The sequence below is a fragment of the Meles meles genome, chromosome 6, assembly GCF_922984935.1.
Source record: "Meles meles chromosome 6, mMelMel3.1 paternal haplotype, whole genome shotgun sequence".
Taxonomy (NCBI): domain Eukaryota; kingdom Metazoa; phylum Chordata; class Mammalia; order Carnivora; family Mustelidae; genus Meles; species Meles meles.
In genome coordinates, this window is record NC_060071.1 from 28,514,449 (window position 1) to 28,533,838 (window position 19,390).

At 43.2% G+C, this 19,390-nt stretch overlaps 2 protein-coding genes across 2 annotated transcripts in view; both read right to left on the reverse strand.

Moving 5' to 3' along the window:
- The window catches only part of OCA2 (OCA2 melanosomal transmembrane protein), a 530,032-nt gene that overhangs the window by 441,419 nt on the left and 69,223 nt on the right, over positions 1-19,390 (reverse strand). The window contains exons 4-8 of the mRNA XM_046009122.1: positions 18,127-18,184; positions 16,262-16,334; positions 4,851-5,011; positions 3,005-3,087; positions 1,601-1,754 (exon numbers count right to left, since the gene is read on the reverse strand). Of these exons, the coding sequence (XP_045865078.1) occupies positions 1,601-1,754; positions 3,005-3,087; positions 4,851-5,011; positions 16,262-16,334; positions 18,127-18,184 (529 nt within the window). The remainder of the gene's footprint in view (positions 1-1,600; positions 1,755-3,004; positions 3,088-4,850; positions 5,012-16,261; positions 16,335-18,126; positions 18,185-19,390) is intronic.
- LOC123944221 (UPF0729 protein C18orf32 homolog) lies at positions 14,317-14,795 on the reverse strand. The gene has a single exon (XM_046009124.1). It carries the CDS (start codon positions 14,761-14,763, stop codon positions 14,551-14,553), a length of 213 nt encoding a protein of 70 aa, XP_045865080.1. The 5' UTR covers positions 14,764-14,795; the 3' UTR covers positions 14,317-14,550.

A 19,390-nucleotide genomic window follows, 5' to 3' on the forward strand; every position in this document is an offset into this window, starting at 1 on the left:
ACACATGAAAAAATGTTCATCATCACCAGCCATTAGGGAGATTCAAATCAAAACCACATTGAGATACCACCTGACACCAGTTAGAATGGCCAAAATTAGCAAGACAGGAAACAACGTGTGTTGGAGAGGATGTGGAGAAAGGGGAACCCTCTTACACTGTTGGTGGGAATGCAAGTTGGTGCAGTCACTTTGGAGAACAGTGTGGAGATTCCTTAAGAAGTTAAAAATAGAGCTTCCTTATGACCCTGCAATTGCACTACTGGGTATTTATCCCAAAGATACAGATGTAGTGAAAACAAGGGCCATCTGTACCCCAATGTTTATTGCAGCAATGGCTACGGTCGCCAAACTGTGGAAAGAACCAAGATGCCCTTCAACGGATGAATGGATAAGGAAGATGTGGTGCATATACACAATGGAGTATTATGCCTCCATCAGAAAGGATGAATACCCAACTTTTGTAGCAACATGGACAGGATTGGAAGAGATTATGCTGAGTGAAATAAGTCAATTATAATGTGGTTTCACTTATTTGTGGAGCATAACAAATAACATGGAGGACATGGGGAGATGTAGAGGAGAAGGGAATTGAGGGAAATTGGAAGGCGAGGTGAACCATGAGAGACTATGGACTCTGAAAAACAACCTGAGGGTTTTGAAGGGGCGGGGGTGGGTGGTTGGGGAACCAGGTGGTGAGTATTAGGGAGGGCATGTATTGCATGGAGCACTGGGTGTGGTGCAAAAACAATGAATACTGTTACACTGAAAAGAAATTTTTTAAAAATTGGCAGAAGAAGAACACACACTTCTCCTACGAAGATATACAAATGGCTAACAGACACATGAAAAAATGTTCATCTTCACTAGCCATCAGGGAGATTCAAATCAAAACCACATTGAGATAATCACCTTACACCAGTTAGAATGGCCAAAATTAACATGACAAAAAACAAGTGTTGGAGAGGTTGTGGAGTAGGAGAACCCTCTTACACTGTTGGTGGGAATGCAAGTTGGTGCAGCTACTTTGGAATACAGTGTGGAGATTCCTCAAAAAATTAAAAATAGAGCTACCCTATCTATGGCCCTGCAATTGCACTACTGGGTATATCCCCCAAAGATACAAAGGTAGTGATTTCAATGTTTATAGCATTATTAACTCATTAGCTCAGTTGATAAACATAACAGATAATAATCCCTCCCTCCATGTGGCCTAAGTGGTCTGTAATATACACAGTCCTATGAAGCAAATAGGAGGCATTTTGATATGCATTTCAGAGAGATTCAACACTTACACCCTCAGCGTCACACTTCAAGTGAACAGCAGAGTGAGAGTGAGAAAATCATGTACATATTCAGTTTTCTCAAGTAACTTTTGCTGGGGCCTGCTAAGACTCATCTTGCATGAGCCAGTTGCCAAGATTCAGTGAATATTCCAGTACAGATCAATTCCTACCTAGAATGATGGAAATCTTCCTTTTTAGGAAAGGTGTCATTGCAGTGTGATTAAGAAGTAGAACTGAGCCCATCCAGAGCACCTGTATGTTGAAAGACACTTATCTGTGAGCACAAATAAATCTTAGAGAGCTGGCATGAAAGTTACCTCAAATATAATCAGCATGTAGACCCCAGCAAGGATGACCACAGCAATGGTCACTTGTGTTTCTATGCTTGCACGGAGGTACTGATGAGCCATCAAAAGAGGAACGGTCTGTGTCTGCTCGAGGGAGGCTCGAATGCTGATAGAAACAGTATCTCTGCAGAATGAAGCAAAAATATTACCACTAGTAAGGGAAACCACACTCTAGTGAAAAATTAGTGCTTGCTTCCTTGGTGTCCTTCCCAACGCAAGTCATCCATGGCCATAACCAGAGCCCGAACTGACCACATAGTGACTTAGCCCAATGTCTGACCTGGCAGATGAGGAGATTGGAGTGCATATGAGCAGTGTAAGATGCAGGCACAGCCTCCCTATGGCCAGATCCATTTGACATAGGCCCCTCAGCTTTCCTCGGGCAGTGTCTGCCTTGTGGCAGGTGCCATTCCAATAACTAACAGGGAGGAAGGACTTTCAGATTGGTTCTAGTCATTTAATTTTCTCTCTTCTCATTACACACTGACTGCTTTACCTGCTAACAAATAGAATAGCCAACATTCTCACAGGTGGGAGATTCAAAAAAGGGTCATGTGCAACTTGAGAACACATAGACAGGTTGTCACAGATGGTTGGGAAAATTTTCCAGAACAAGAAGCATCTAAGTAATCAACAGTATGTGGCATGGTGAAACTAAAATACTTTTCTTAAAGTTTAGTCAGTAACTATTCTGAGCTGAACCGTGTCCCCAAAATATAGATGTTGACACCCTAACCCTCAAAACTTCAGAATGTGACTATATTTGGAGAGAGAGTCTTTATAGTTAAAATGAGGTAGCTAATGTGGTCCCTAATTCAGTACAGCTAGTATTCTTACAAGAAAGGATTGGGACACATACACACACACACACAAAGAGAGAGAGAGAGAAAGAGGTCCACAGAAAAACACAGGGAGAAGCAGCCAAGGAGAGAGTACTTGAAGAGAAAAATCCTGCTGAATCCTTGAGGAAATAAATTTCTACTGTTTAAGTCATACACTCTGTGGTATTTGTTATGGCAGACATAGCAAACTCATAAAGACATAATATAGAGGGGAATTAAAGAAAGAAAGAATCCTAGAATTTCCTGGAATTCCCCATTGTGGAGTTTCATAATATTAATGAAATTAAAGAATCAGCTATAAAATACCATTTGCTTCAAAATGGACCCTGCAATCAATCCTCATTTCCTGACACTCATGGCTATGATGTCCTCCTACATCCTTCATGTTTGTAGTCTATACAGTTAAAGCATTCCACCCAAACCACATAACTGATCTATTTGTGACAAAATTGGAATCCCATGGGTCAAATATTTTAAGTGAAAATGTCCAGAGGAGACCTTCTCCCAAGATCCTTGATCACCTGAGACCCACCTGCTCAGTATCTCAAAGGTCCTGCTCACCACCAAGCGCTCACTTCTTCTCGGATTTAAAAATACTGTCCAATTCTGAGTGACCTATAAAAGTTGAAATGTAATATCAGAGTAAGGCTTTGAACTTGAACCATCACCTGGGATTCAGTGCTATTCAGTGTAGATGTTAGTTTAGAATAAGAAAAGAAAAGCTCCCATATTCCTGACACTAGCAATTCCAAACTGTGCAGAACTGGAAATTTCCACAACATAGAGGCTTTAAGAAAAAAAAAAAAAGAATACAGAAGTACAAATACAGAATTAGTACAAAAGGTACAAAGTTATAGAACTAACTATGATTTATTATGATAAGAAGATACCACTGTACTTTATATGAGACCTGGGAATCGTCTGAGCCCGTTGAGGCAATTCATAAGAAATGCGTGCTTAGCATTGCTTTCTGCTTGCAAACTGGAGGCAGAAAACTCTCCATACCCATGTCATAGGAGCCCACGGCAGGTAGGACCCAAGGATGAAGCTTCCTTTGCTGCAAGCAAACCCAACCCACATGTTCCTGTCCTAAGCAGGGCAGTGCAGAAACCAGCTGGCGGGGGGGGGGGGGGGTGTTGCCAGTTATGAGCAGAGAGGAAAGGGCTACCTGGGGTAGCCAAAGGGCCAGGGAAACTTCAACAGGAGACAAGAGCTTTGCTGCTCACAAATCATAAAGTAAATGAAAATAGGAACTCTGAAATTGGTCAAAGCATAAATGAGAGTCCATAAGTTCTCTTAAAACACTTCAGTATTTATAAAGACTATATCAGAAAAAAGCTATTAATGTTCTTCGTGTTTCTGAGCTGGATTTGTGTGTGAGCACTAGAGCAGAGTAGAGCCCCATGGACAGGCAGCTATGTCATCAGGCTGCAAAAAGTCACATCTTCCTCCACACAAGCCCAGACAGAGCAGGCAGATGTGCATCCACCTTGCCTTTACTGAAAAGGCCTTGCCAGCTGGTTGTACACTGCACACGAGGAAGTGAAGTTTACATCCTAAGACCATGGCCAAAGCAACCAGTTTAGAACACTGGTACTTCACAGATCATCACCCATGAAATGGCACCCTCATTCATAATGAGGCCTTTGCTCTGCCGACCCTGCTTTGCATGGCAGGAAAAGCAAGGGTGTCATAACCCATCAGATGCTCCATTTTGGATGACATAGTATTGTGCACCAGCAGGATTTCCTTTATCGATTATAACAGGGAAAACCCACGAACTTCACAAAAAAGTCACCATGATAATCCTGAGAAGTCATCAAGGTCAGGACATGGGGTACAGGTGAGGATGCACACAGAGGGGCCAGGACTTGTCTAGGCTCTGGGTCATGGTGACAACACCACTGTTGGCTCTCCTTGACTTCAAAGGACAGGAGATAAGGGTTTTTGTCTAGGAGATGCTAGGCACAAGAGCCTACCACTTTAGAAACAGAAGTTTTGGGAAACTATGCAAGTCTAGCCAGGGGTTTCCAAACCCAAGGGAACTATGATGTTGAAATACCTACTATACCAAGGGATAAAGCCCAGATTTAATTGTGCTTTAACAACAAAAAACTACTTTCAAGTATAGAATGTTTCCCCCCAGTAAAATCATCTGAATAAAAAAACTTGTAAGCCTGATTTTACTGAAATGGCAAGAGTTTTATAATTGTCTTAAACAAAGGAGAAGAGTCAAAGACAAAGCAGAAGATAGGACTTGCCTAATAATGGTGCCATTGCCTCATAGCTTCCCATCAAATCCATTCAAAAGAAAACTTAATTTATAAAGCGATGAGATGAGTTTTTACAATTCCTTTCAAGTAACTTATAAGTGTAACCTGCTGTGGCCGCCGCCTCCTGGAGCCTGGAACATCAGCCTGGGTCACCTCCAGCACGACATGTTCTTCTCTCTCAGTATGACTGGGGCCACCGGCCTCCAGAGCCCCTGCCAAATCCACCTGGAGCAATGTGGAGTCCCCCTGGCTGGAGAGGTTCAAAGCTGAGGCAAAGTCAAGGTGAACCACAAAGCAAGGAAGAGAGGCCTGAAGTCCCCTCACCACCCACACAGTGAGCACCCTCCTTAGAAGTGCGCAGACACAGAGAAATACCTATCCAGGCTGTTTCCTCCAACTGTACTGCAGCCCTTGAGCACTCCTTATCTCCTTGCACCTCACTCCTGACATGGAGTTGGTTTTGCAATGTCTGACCGCATGTGTTTCAAATCCTCTGTTTTAACCTCTAAGTAGTATCCCCATCCTACCATGATCTCTGCTTCCACTCTTTGCAGCCAGCATAGAACTCCTCCCCAAGTTCCAGACCCACCTTGAGCTAGTAGACAGGATGGCTGCATGAATGAGCAGATACACTGACCCACATCCATGTCCAAATCCTTAGGTGCCAGGTCTCTAGTTTTAGAATGAGAAATCACAAAGAGAATTGAAAATAAGAATTCTGAAGTCATCTAAATAAGTGACATGCACTGCAGTGAAAGGAGAGAAATTTCTTCAAAGCATGAGAAGGGCTCTTGATCAGGGAAAAATTATCAGATAAAGAGGGTTTCCCCCCACAAAATATAATTCCATGGCACTTAAGCCCTGTTATAGTCTTCCTCTTAACACCTACATCCTGCATTTGGGTGTTGCACAAAAGTAGGAGCCTGTGCTACCCAGCCCTTCTCTCTCTGGTCTGGGCAAACTCTTGCCTCTGCTGCAAGGTTCTGGGGGTCATGACATGGACTCTACACAGCAACTAGCCCAGTCATTTTGATCCAGAACCAAAAACTGTTGTAGGTGGAAAAATGAATCTCAAAATAGTCCATGCTTTGTATGAGGTCTCAAAAGTCTTAACAGTAGCTCACTGGCTGTAGGAGGATTCAGTAGCCAATTCCTTTACTCTTCCTTAAAAACCTAAAAGAAACAGGCAGTTTATGGAACAGACTTAGGGAAAAGGCAGAACCTTGCTGTTGCCAGAGCATACTAAAGATTTACTTTGACTATCAAGGGCCAGTGAATGGTTAATCTTTTTTCATTATCTATCTCCTCTAGGAAAATGTACGGGTTTAAAAAACCAATTGTACAAAATACATCCTGGTTTAAAAAAAAAAAAAAAAAAAGGAGTTTTATCAGCACTGTTGTCCATATGAGAGCCCAGAATGAGCAGGGGTCCCCAGCACTTTGTCGGAAAGCCTCTCCACACACTTATGCTGCTACTTGGGTTCCGTCAAGGACAAATGGAAAACAGAAGTCACGCAAGGCAGGATGTACCAAGAAAAAGCCCAAAAAGAGAGTGCTGGCTTCTGCGAAAATTACTCGTGTTCCAGTCTTTCCCCAGGGCAAACATAAGATACAGGGTGGGGAGAAAATTTTCAGTTCAGAAAAGATTCTAGGGACCTTGCAGAAACTCAGGAGATGGAACAGCACCACCTAGAGGCTCATATTGGAAAAGCAGTGGCTTCACTTTTCAGATTTAGTGAATGTTTGTGGAGCATTTATTGCGTTCCAAAAAATAAATGAATAAAACATTGCCCTGGGGACCAGGGGGCATCTCATGCCCTGTTAGGGAGACAACCATGTAACAAAGCACCCTATGATTAATCAACCAAATGGAGTACATACAAAATCACATAGACACAGGACAACATATACTTGCATCATTCCTTTTTTCTGTCTTTCTACATGCCCATCATGCACTTAGGATTCAAAGTCCACTAGGGTGGGCTGGTGTGAGCTGTTACTTCCAGATCCCAGCAAACAGGAACCTCTAACTGAGCTTCACCCCCACAGGCAGCTTCAATCCTGGCTTTCCCCCATGTTGAAATATCTGCCATGTTCCTAACATATAGTCCTCTGCCTTTGCCTCAAATGCCTTCCCCAAATCTGAAGAACTTCTACCATTTTTTGAGTTCTCATTCAAGCTTCCCTCTCCTTAAATCGTTCCTTGTCATCCTTGATTCCAGCAGATCCTCTGGCCTTCTCCAATGTTCCTCTGTAGATTGGGCTCATGCCATACTACAGTTTGTTTTAGACTTCTCTCCCCAAATGGTCTCACTCCTCAAGAGGAATAACTGCACCTTACTCATTTCATTACTTCTTCAGAAACTAATGTAGTTCTCACCACATTAGATGCCCCCACAAATACTTGTTTCGCCAATACCCTGCCAGATGGGGGCATGAAGAAGTCAGAGAGAGGGTCGCCTGTGTGGCTCAGTGGGTTAAAGCCTCTGCCTTTGGCTCAGGTCATGATCCCAGGGTGCTGGGATCGAGCCCTGCATCGGGCTCCCTGCTCAGCGGGGAGCCTGCTTCCTCCTCTCTCTCTGCCTGCCTCTCTGCCTACTTGTGATCTCTGTCAAATTAATAAATAAAATCTTTAAAAAAAAAAAAAAAGAAAAAACAAGAAGTCAGAGAGAAAGCACCTCCCTCTTCTAGCTGCATCAAAGTAGTCTACTGCCTTTACCACTACCCCAATCAAAGCCATTTTTCAAGAGCTAACTTGACGTGCCTTCCATGAACTTTTTTCCCACTGTGTGAGCTTCCTAGACACCCTTCCTCTGAGTTCCTACTTAATCATCTTCCTGTCGTACCTCTAATGAGTGTGACCATTGACTCTGCTCTGGCTGTCCCAGTGTGGGTGGCTGTTTTGGAGGCCTCTGAGTGGTGGGGAGAAAAACAAATAAGCAAAGCACTTCTGAACAGCAGGCAATGTGCTGCTATTGGGCATGGAACAAATCCACAAGAGCCTGAAAAGGGGCCTTCATTTCCACCTAGACTGTAGAGTCCTTTTGGGCTTATGCTTAAGTTTTCTACAGAGCCTGTCTTATGCCAGGTTCAGTTAACACTGGCCAGGACTCCTCCTGGACCAAACTTAAGTCCTCTGAGCCCTCTTCTTGATTAATGTTCAACCTTGGCCTGGCGAGCCCAGTTTATCAAGAATCCCTTCTTTTTTTTTTTTTTTTTTTTTGAGAATACCTTCACTTTTGAAGAATGCCTTCACTATCCCCAGCCAAGTTCCCTTTGGTAATTTTCCATCCTCCCCCTCACCCTTCTGTAGATTTCCTGTTGTATTTGAAGTTGAGTTCAGTCTCTTCCCTATTGCAATAGTCTTGAGTAAAGTCTTCCTTACCTGTTTAACTGATACAATTTTTTCTTTGACACAACTTTTGCTTATTTGAATGGAGGTAAGAAAGTGGGTTTCCTTTAGACCCAACTTCTTGACAAAAATGGGAGCAATGTCATCTGATAAAGTATGAAAATTTTAAGATTGATCCATTCACAAAAATAATCTACCTAGTGCTAATGTATTTTCTCCAACATTTGGGACCAGATGGATGAAAGATTGCCCTTACTTTCTAGAGTGGTGCTGGCTAATAGAATTTTTTCTGTGGTGATAGAAATGTTTTTATCTGTGCTGTCTGATATGGTAGCCACTAATCACATGTGACTATTAAGCACTTGAAATGTGGCTGGTGTGAATGAGGAAGTGAAACTTTAATGTTATTTACTTCTTTAATACAAATTTAAATTTTAAGAGCCACAGGTGACTAGTGGCTATCATATTGGACATCACAATTATAAGCTTACTACCTAAGGAGCTTAGGATGTAAGAAAGGAAGAACAGGAGGGAACAAAATCCTTTGTTTTCTTTTTTTTTTCTTCAAAAAAAAATTTTTTATTATTTGTTTATTTACAGCATAACAGTGTTCATTGTTTTGGCATCACACCCAGTGCTCCATGCAGTACGTGTCCTCCCTATTACCCACCACCTGGTTCCTCAACCTCCCACCCCCCCCCCCCGCCCCTTCAAAACCCTCTGGTTGTTTTTCAGAGTCCATAGTCTCTCATGGTTCATCTCCCCTTCCAGTTTCCCTCAACTCCCTCTCCTCTCCATCTCCCCATGTCCTCCATGTTATTTGTTATGCTCCACAAATAAGTGAGACCATATGATACTTGACTCTCTCTGCTTGACTTATTTCGCTCAGCATAATCTCTTCCAGTCCCATCCATGTTGCTACAAAAGTTGGGTATTCATCCTTTCTGATGGAGGCATAATACTCCATTCTGTATATGGACGACATCTTCCTAATCCATTCATCCGTTGAAGGGCATCTTGGTTCTTTCCACAGTTTGGCGACCGTAGCCATTGCTGCAATAAACATTGGGGTACAGATGGCCCTTCTTTTCACTACATCTGTATCTTTGGGGTAAATACCCAGCAGTGCAATTGCAGGGTCATAGGGAAGCTCTATTCTTAATTTCTTCAGGAATCTCCACACTGTTCTCCAAAGTGGCTGCACTAACTTGCATTCCCACCAACAGTGTAAGAGGGTTCCCCTTTCTCCACATCCTCTCCAACACACGTTGTTTCCTGTCTTGCTAATTTTGGCCATTCTAACTGGTGTAAGGTGGTATCTCAATGTGGTTTTAATTTGAATCTCCCTGATGGCTAGTTATTTACTTCATTAATACAAATTTAAATTTTAAGAGCCACAGGTGACTAGTGGCTATCATATTGGACATCATGATTATAAGCTTACTACCTAAGGAGCTTAGGATGTAAGAAAGGAAGAACAGGAGGGAACAAAATCCTTTGTTTTCTTTTTGCGCTTTAAAAACCCAGAGCTACTATGAAGGCTGTGATGGAAAAATGAACTGTATGTCAAGAAACAAAGAAAAAGATTGGAAGGGAGGGAGGGTGGAAAAGGGAAAGAAGGGAGGAAGAGAGGAAGCCTAATTATCCTGCTTATATGTAACCTGGATTGCTGACCATTATTCACCTGTCTAATGACCTAAGAGACTTGAACAGGTCTCCCCAATAATAAGCACAGAGAACAATTCAGAGACAAAGAACCTCAGGTGTCTGCAATCACAGCTATTTCCTTTCATAAATCTTCTTAAAAAAAAAAAAAAAACGCAATTACTGAGGTGACAAAGCCCGACTATTCCAAAGAAAACATCACAGGGGAAAAGGTAGCTTTGTTAATCTCCAGTTAAAGGAGTGTGAGGCTTTCTCCAAAAGCACTTCCCACCAAAACACACACCCCTGGTATCTGGCCAGAAGTCAAGAAGGAAGAACTGTGGGGGTCTTCACCCATGAGGACAACAATGAGAACACCGCTACTAGCCTTTCAAACCAGACCTGAATCCATTCTTGCCCCAGACCTGCACAATAACATCCCTTTGCTGAGAATCACCTTCAAAGGTCCAAACTCTGGTGCACAGGATAGCCTCCCCTGACTCTGTCCCCGCCTTCGATATCAGCAACAGTTGGCTCTCTGGGGACATCTTAGGGGCACCTCTGACCTCTGATCTCTCCTTTCACAAACCCCCACAGCACGTTCTCAGCCTAGGGTCCTGAGAGAGGGTCTGTGAGCTTCCTGAAATGTACAGAAAATCTACTGATACCAATGTATGTTTTCTAAGGAGCCCATGGGAAGGTTAAATCAGTCTTAATAATGGTTAATGATTGACAGAGAGTCTCTCTTTGGCCAAAACTTTAGTTATGTTCCTTTGAACTCTCTTCTCTGAGACTAAGCCCTGATTTTGGGGCTTCTGCATTCATCTCTGTGTGGTCCAGTTTTAGCAAGAATCCTGTTAGGTTAATTTAGTCAGAATCTTCATTCTCCATATCTAATCACAGTCAATATCCAATCAGGTTCCTCATCCTCTTCTATCCCCCACGTGATGTCTGGGGAACTCTGTCTGCCTTCAGCAAGAATCCTGTGAAGTCAGTTTGGCCAGAATCTCCTCTTATCCATGATGTTTCCTCTTACTAGTTTTTCACCATTGCCCCCCACCCTGCTCCTTGGCTTTAAAATCCCACTTTTTAAGCTCAATCTCTCTCCCACTACAAGACCTCACTGCTGTGGTCTCTACAAATATCACTAAGTTCCTGGTGACATGCCATCTTTAAGAAGTGTCACAGAACACCTTTTTTTTCTCTCTCTCTTTAACAGATCCACAGACATATAAGAACCACTCTGCAGCACACTACCATCTCACACATCTCTCACCATCTCTTCCACTTCTCTTATCCAAGTACACACACAGCTCAGAGAATAGGAGAGAAACTGCCCAGTCACCCTTGCTGCTGAGTAAAACCATTTGTCTACCAGTCACTAGGATGGGCTTGGGTTCATTCAAGTTCAGGAAAGGGCATGTGTACTTGAGCTGCTCTAGAGGGAACACTGTGCACAAAGCCATGGAGGTAGAGTGACACAATACAGTTCTTGGTGGGTTGAATAGAGGACTCTAATTTGTCATTATCTGAATTTATCCTGTTATTATCCTTACTTGTTAAGCTTACTTAGAATTTCTGCTGACTGATAAGCCTCATACAGGAGTAACGACAGTACACCAGCAACTTACAAATATTTCCCCTGCCCTGTCGGGTTCTCACTGAAGACTGTTTCTGCGTAGGATCCCTCTAAGTTCTTGGCTCAGCCTGGACAGTAGGTTATGATCACTTACAGTGAGGTCATATGAACTGAAGGCAGGATCCATCTCCTGGGGACATCATGAAGCCAGGCCTCCGCACTGACACTTGCTTTGAGAATTCCCCAGGAGAAGCTGAGGAAAGCAGGAGGATGTCTTATGGTTTTTGTTTTTTTTTTTTTTTTTTCCTCATTTTATTTATTTTTTCAGCGTAACAGTATTCATTCTTTTTGCACAACACCCAGTGCTCCATGCAAAACGTGCCCTCTCCATTACCCACCACCTGTTCCCCCAACCTCCCACCCCTGACCCTTCAAAACCCTCAGGTTGCCCCAACCTCCCACCCCTGACCCTTCAAAACCCTCAGGTTGTTTTTCAGAGTCCATAGTCTCTTATGGTTCGCTTCCCCTCCCCAATGTCCATAGCCCGCTCCCCCTCCCCCAATCCCACCTCCCCGCAGCAACCCCCAGTTTGTTTTGTGAGATTAAGAGTCATTTATGGTTTGTCTCCCTCCCAATCCCATCTTGTTTCATTTATTCTTCTCCTATCTCCTACCCCCCCATGTTGCTTCTCCATGACGATGTGGATGGAACTAGAGCGTATCATGCTTAGTGTCTTATGGTTTTTAACCCATGAAGATGATATGGAGGTAAGGCATAAGATGGGAAATGAAGTTCATTAAAATCACAGTTCTCTCCAGTTCTCTCAGAGGGAGACACATCTTCATCTAAAACTGAGACACAATTTTAAAGTGGTGAAGCATATACCAAGATTTTAGCAAGCTCTCAGATAGACATCAGAGCTACCCTATCCTGAGAGCAGGTACAGATAAGCGCTCTCATTCACTTAAGGGCAGGGATGCACCATGCACTGCCCACCAGAGCCATCCCATGAGCCTACCTGCAGGCCTTGAGTGCCAGGTCTTTCTGGAATGTTGCTGGTACCCTGTGTGTGGAGAATGGCTCAGCTGAGTGAGAGGATGTCCTAGGAAGATGCAGGGGGAACTCCCCCAAAAGAACCAGAGGAAATAAAAATATGCAAAAGACTACTGATGACCACAAGAAAAACTACCCAATTTTCTAAAATTTCAGTTCACCCAAGCTCATCAGTTGAAGATACTAAAGAAAAAAAAAAATCTGTGAATGATTTAATTCCTTTTTAAAAGGCGATGGACTCTGAAAAACAACCTGAGGGTTTTGAAGGGCCGGGGGTTGGGAAGTTGGGGGAGCCAGGTGGTGGGTATTATGGAGTGCGCGCAATGCATGGAGCACTGGGTGTGGTGCAAAAACAATGAATTCTGTTACACTGAAAAGAAATTTTTTTAAAAAGGCAATAATCATTAAAAAAGTGAATAATCAGAAATACTTGAGCTGGACACAACTGCCTCCTTTTCTCCCTCCTCTTCTCCCTCCTCCTCTACAAGCCTTCTCCTCCATTTGCTTCCTCTTCCTCCCCCCTCCTTTCTCCTCCATGTCCTCCTCTCCTCCCTAGCTTGCTTTCCAAAATGCTTCCTCTCCCAGGATTGGGAACTTTAGGGACTTTCATGCTTGATTATCCTCATCCAAATATCTATTCAAGAGAAGCTCTGGGCTCTGGACTTTCAGTTTCAGCTGGCATACCTTGAGAGCTAGAAACACACCACTCATATTCTCACAACCTGAAAAGGCTGGACAGATGTTAAATTAATGACTTGTTCTGTCAAGAATGAGGTTGCAATAACACGGAGGACATGGGGAGATGGAGAGGAGAGGGAGTTGAGGGAAACTGGAAGGGGAGATGAACCATGAGAGACTATGGACTCTGAAAAACAACCAGAGGGTTTTGAAGGGGCGGGGGGAGGGGGGAGGTTGAGGAACCAGGTGGCGGGTAATAGGGAGGGCACGTACTGCATGGAGCACTGGGTGTTATGCCAAAACAATGAACACTGTTATGCTGTAAATAAACAAATAAAAAAAATTTTTAAAAAATAAAATAAAAAAAAAAGAATGAGGTTGCATCGGGTGCCTGGGTGGCTCAGAGGGTTAAGCCTCTGTCTTCGGCTCAGGTCATGATCTCAAGGTCCTGGAACCGAGTCCCATGTAGGGCTCTCTGCTCAGCAGAGCAGAGCTTCTGGAGCAGGCTTCAGGAGCCTGCTTCCTTCTCTCTCTCTCTGCCTGCCTCTCTGCCTACTTGTGATCTCTCTCTGTCAAATAAACAAATAAAATCTTTAAAAAAAAAAAAAGAATGAGGTTGCATCATAAACATCTAACTTAAAATCTAGATTGAGACAGGTAACTGCAGGGAAGAATAAGGCCAAGTGTTTGCTTCCCTGAGACACGTGCTACCAACACACAGAGAAGCAAGCAAGATTAAATCAGAAAAAATTTTTTAAACTGCTCAACATCAAGTGTGGGCTAGTGTGATGGTAGAGAGACCTTGGGAGCCACAGAACTGGGGTGTCCACATGTCCTAATAGGCTTTTTTTTTTAAACTGAATATTTAATATACTTTGTAAGAACAGAAGGAATGCAGCAAGGATTAGAATTTTATAATATACATTAGATATTTGTGTAAAAGGTATTCCATTTTTCAAACGCATTTTCCCGATTTCCCCGTCTTTTCTATTTTTCTCAGAGCAATAAGCAGGAATTACTGTCAGAAGTAGGCTGCTCCGTTCCACTGGACAGGAATCATATTTTTATGTTTGAAGTCCTCATCATCTTCCCAAACCCCCTCCTTTCATCATACAGTCTCATTGCACTGTTTCACAGTAACATTATACTCCGCTCAAATTCAAAGAGCCTGAACAAATGATTTTTGAGTACTGGTTTAGTAGCAGTGTCTACTGGCACAAACTTTCTATTGATTCATAACTGCGATAATAGAAATGGAAGCTACTTTAATGAAATAGGAACTCAGGAATGAGATCATTAAATATAACTAAACATTTTTTAAATATAAATACCATGTATTTCCTGATTAGTATCAGGTGAGTATCTAAGCTATCTATCCCAAATTCTGGTCTCAGAGAGGAAAAGGTCAGAGACAATTGTAAGCAAGGTGCTTCATATCATCAGGTCCGTTTTTAAAACAGTGAGATCCTTTGGAACAATCACTTTAGTCTTTCTTTTTATCAGAGATTTCCCTCGGACTTTGTTGGTAATCCATTTATGTCTGCGCCCTTACAGTCTACCTTGCCTTTGTTTTTATCATGGGATTCTCGAAGAGCTTTCTTAAGCCACATACGACTAACAAAGGGGGAAATCAGAGGGTATATGTAGGGCTCCAGGAATTTTTTGTAGACCCAGAGCGGAATTGGAGTGATGATGCAAGGAATGCACACCATCCTCCCAGGCTGGAGCTCCTGATCTGCAACCACCGGGTCCGAGTGGAGATCCTAATAGGCTTTTGCTCCTGGAACCCAAGCAGGTACTTACAAAGAAGATGGAGAAATTGAGGAGACTCATGAAAAAGCCTTAATTTGCTGGGGAAACATATCAAATCTGGTAGCCTAGGACACAGTGGAACCCCAACACCTGGGAGTGGTGGGGAAGAGGAAAAAGTAGTTCTCCCCTGTGGAAGGAGTAGGAATAGTGCACAACCTGGCAGACAGCAGGAGAGAAGCCAAGCAATTTCAAGTGTCTGGGATGCTAGAGGTTTCCATGACAACAACACACTGCAACACTGTCGACCTCTGACTAGATTTACACAGACCCCCAACTAAAACCCACAGTGCTATGGAATGAATGTTTATGTCACCCACAATATTCACATGTTGAAGGCCGGCCCCCCAGTGTGGCTATATTTGGAGATGGGGTCTCTAAGAAAGTAATTAAGGTTAAATGAAGTCATAGGGTGGGGTCCTGATCTGAGAGGATTGTGTCCTTGTAAGAATGGCCATTAAAGAATGCTCTCTCTGGGGCACCTGGGTGGCTCAGTGGGTTAAGCCTCTGCCTTCGGCTCAGGTCATGATCTCGGGGTCCTGGGATCGAGTCCCGCATCGGGCTCTCTGCTCAGCGGCGAGCCTGCTTCCCTCTCTCTCTCTCTCTGCCTGCCTCTCTGTCTACTTGTGGTCTCTCTCTGTCAAATAAATAAATAAATAAATAAATCTTTAAAAAAAAAAAAAAAGAATGCTCTCTCTCTCCCCATACACACACACACACACACACACACACACACACACACACTGAGGAAGGGCCTTGTGAGGACATGGCAAGAAAGGCAGCCATCTGCAAGTCAAAAAGAGAGCTCTCACCAGAAATCCAACTGGCCAGTACCTTGACTTTGGACATTCAGCCTCCAGCCCTGTAAGCAACGTCTTTTAACCCCCAGGCTGTGGTATTTTGTTATGGCAGTGCGAGCTAACACACTCAATATCTACTATCCTATACAACACATCTAGCTTTTAGTGACAAGTGACGAGCCCTACAAAAAGGCAGGAAAAAACACAGTATGAAGAAATCAAGCAATCACCATGCCCAGATGACACAGCCAAGGAAAAGAAGCAATGAACTTAAAAATAGGTCAGTAGAAGCTACCCACACTGAAATGTGAAAGGAAGGGGGATGGGGTATAAAACAGAGTATGAAAGAGCCCAGGAGAGCCAGGCTCTAACTGGAATGTACCACTTGGCTATCATCTCCCCAGAGGGAACCTCACCACCAGCTACCCAAAATAGTCTCATTAGTGCTCCCCTCTCCTTCTCTTCTGGACTCATCTTTCATCAAATGTCCTGAAGGAACAAAATAGGCATGGGAAGAGCAGCGACAGTTGTAATGGTTCTCTGGTGTCTCTTTGTGAATCTCAGCCATGGGCAACTATCCATCTCAGTATAGATTGGATACAGTAGCTTTGCAGGGGTGACACAGCCAACAACTGCCAGAACTTTCCTTGATCTGGATACAGGCTGAATAAAATCTGTAACAATGAGAAACACTTAATGATAAATTTGTGACAGGAGAACATTAGAATTTAAATAATTTTGACAAAAGTTAAAAATACGGGAATAATAATGGTATTGACTGATGTATCGAACATTCACCAGCTCACTCTAAACAGTTTTTCTTAGATATTAAAAGATAAAATTCTGATTCATTATACTATTTTCCACTACAATGGGTCTAGATTATTGATATTTGTTGATTTTAAGGATTAACCAGTCAGCCACAAAATTAAATCATCAGAGGAAGGTAAACATGGTTTTCCCATACTGGAGAAAAGGGGATACAACCCATGTGATGGTTAAAGTATATGTTTGTGGAATTTGCAGAGCACCTTATACATCATCAGAAAGTACACTGATGCAGTTATAAAATGACAGATTATAGAAGTTCAAAACAAATTACTCAAATCACCAAAACTTGAAATCCCCGAAGAAGGCTGAAGACTAGACACAGAGCTCAGGTCAGTCCTCAGGAGATCAGGAAAGACCTGGCCCACCCTGACCTTCTCCATGAAAATCCCAGTGCACCAACTACAGGGCCCTAGTAAGCAGCCCGAGCTTCAGAACCACACAACTGTGTAAACTGGTAGCCAAAAAAATAAAAGCATGAAGTTTTCAGTACTCAATGTATTTGTTTCTTGTTTCATGCAAAATTTCCTTTCTCTGGGCCACTGCTTCCTTCCCTTGTGGGTTTTTAAAGGGTTGCAGATATTGACTTCATGAACCACCCTCACTGCTCAAGAGGTAATATTGCTCTCATATTTCACACTGAGAAGAGGAGCCTCTTCTCACGCATAATCCTGCACGCACACACACAGAGCCCTGATATTCATGCCCACCTATGCAGATAATGGAAACCAAGTATTCACAACCACATATAGTCATGTGCAGTTTCCAGTCATTCAGGGTTCAGCATGGCCATAACCTCAGGCTGCCTGCACAGAAGAGGCATAGCCACACATGTCTTGGAGTCCACAGGGCACAGGCATGAAAACACCACTCACACACCCCATCCTTGCTCACAGTCTCACATGCTGTCAGAGCAGCATGCACCAGCCACTCACTGGAGTCTCCCAGCAATGGTGCAGACAAAACTATCTGATGCCAATGCTGTAAATTTGTACACACCCAGAAATAAGACCCCAAGCACAGACACAATCTCAAAATGATCACAGACCACAAATGACCCACATGTCCCACACAGGCACGAAGACACACAAACACACAGCAAGCACAGAGAACCTCACATCCATGCGTGCATGCACAGACACACACAGCCAAGCATGTATACACACATTTGTACACAAACAGATATGCACACCTGTGCACAAAGAATCTCACACTCATTCATTTGGCAAAATATTGAGCACCTGAAATGTGATTCCTGCTAGACTACATCAGGATACACACCACACAAATGCTGACAGCAAGACACATTCTTGGGGCCACCCATGATGCTGGGCATGCCCAAGACAAATAAAGACTTCCATTGCTTGTGGTTGAAAACAATTGGTAAGACGCTTTCAGGTGGAAAGTTAGACCCAAGGATGAAGCTAACTGCCTTCTACAGAGCAAAGTTTCTACTGTGTCACAGCAGAGGAGCACTGCTAAAGGGAGGCCTCCCTCACCAACCCCAGCCCACAATCCACATGCCTTCAGCATCTCCTCCAAAGAAAGGTATGAGCCCCATACCTTAGGTGCCTTGCTATCTAGCCCAAGGCACCCAGGGGCTCTGCTGACCCAACAGCAGAGCTCTGTGGTACTCACAGAGCACACCACCACAAAGACAAACAGGCTCGTGACTTTCAGCCATCGTACACAGCGCCTGCAAGAGAAAAGGTAGAACCCAAGTCACACCAAAGCAGTCCTATTTGTATGTGCCCAGACTGCCATGTTGACAGACATCTTTCTGAAGCTTTGGGTAATATCAATCTCAAGGCACATGTTAGGAATTCTTTCCATAATATGGTATAAAGGAAGACACTGCTGACCTATAAATGTATGGCCTCATGAAAAGCAGCTTGGTACAGGTTACAGAGGAGAGCAAAGTTAACCTAGGATGTTTACACGTGTTTGTTGCTAGAGATGCTAAAATTCAAACTTGGTGGCTCTTCACTGGCATTTTGAAAGCTGAATTTCCTGGAAACAAGCCTTTATATGGGCTCTCAGATTCATATTTATCAATTGTATTCCCCTAAGTTTTCTGGAAAGTGGGAATATAGATTTGATCATAGATGATGATGATAGATATACAGATAGATAGATGATAGATAGAGATTATGATTATATATAAATATAACATATATAAACACACTGATGGAAATATACTCAAACAATTCAAAAAAGGAAATTGGGGTGCTGTCACCATTTGTACTAGCAGTTTTTTAAGAATTACTTCAGAGATAATTTAACAAGCAGGCCATGTGGCACACTCTGCAGTCTCCTGATGATGTCCTGACCCAGTGACCATCTCACTTTTCTTAACTGCAGCTCTCAGGCCCAGGTAAATCTGAGTCTAGCCAACCCTTTGCAGTCTTTCCAGTCCTGCCTCTGCTCATATCACCTCCTCAGATCCACGGATCCCACCTTCTAATGACACTATCATTGCCCAGCCCTGGGGTGTGCTCTACCACTGGCCACCCCTCAAGAGCAGGCACTTGCTGTCTGTGCTCTGTTCCTGTATGTGGAAGGGTGCTGGTCCACAGCCTGTGCTTGTGTAGAATGCAGAAGGTCTATGTTAGGACATCTTTTTCAATATCTTTGTGATCTTTTCAAAATGGTAAAGTCTTATTTTGCATTCTCTTAGATTTAATGATTTGATGAATAAGCATTTCACATTTCCAAATTGTGATTCAACAGCCCCTATTTTTTTAATTTACTTTTATTTTTTCAGTGTTCCAAGATTCATTGTTTATGCACCACACCCAGTGTTCCATGCAATACGTGCCCTCCTTAATACCCACCACCAGGCTCATCTGTTCCTCCCACCCTTCTCCCCCCCAAAATCCTCAGAATCTACAGGCTCTCATGC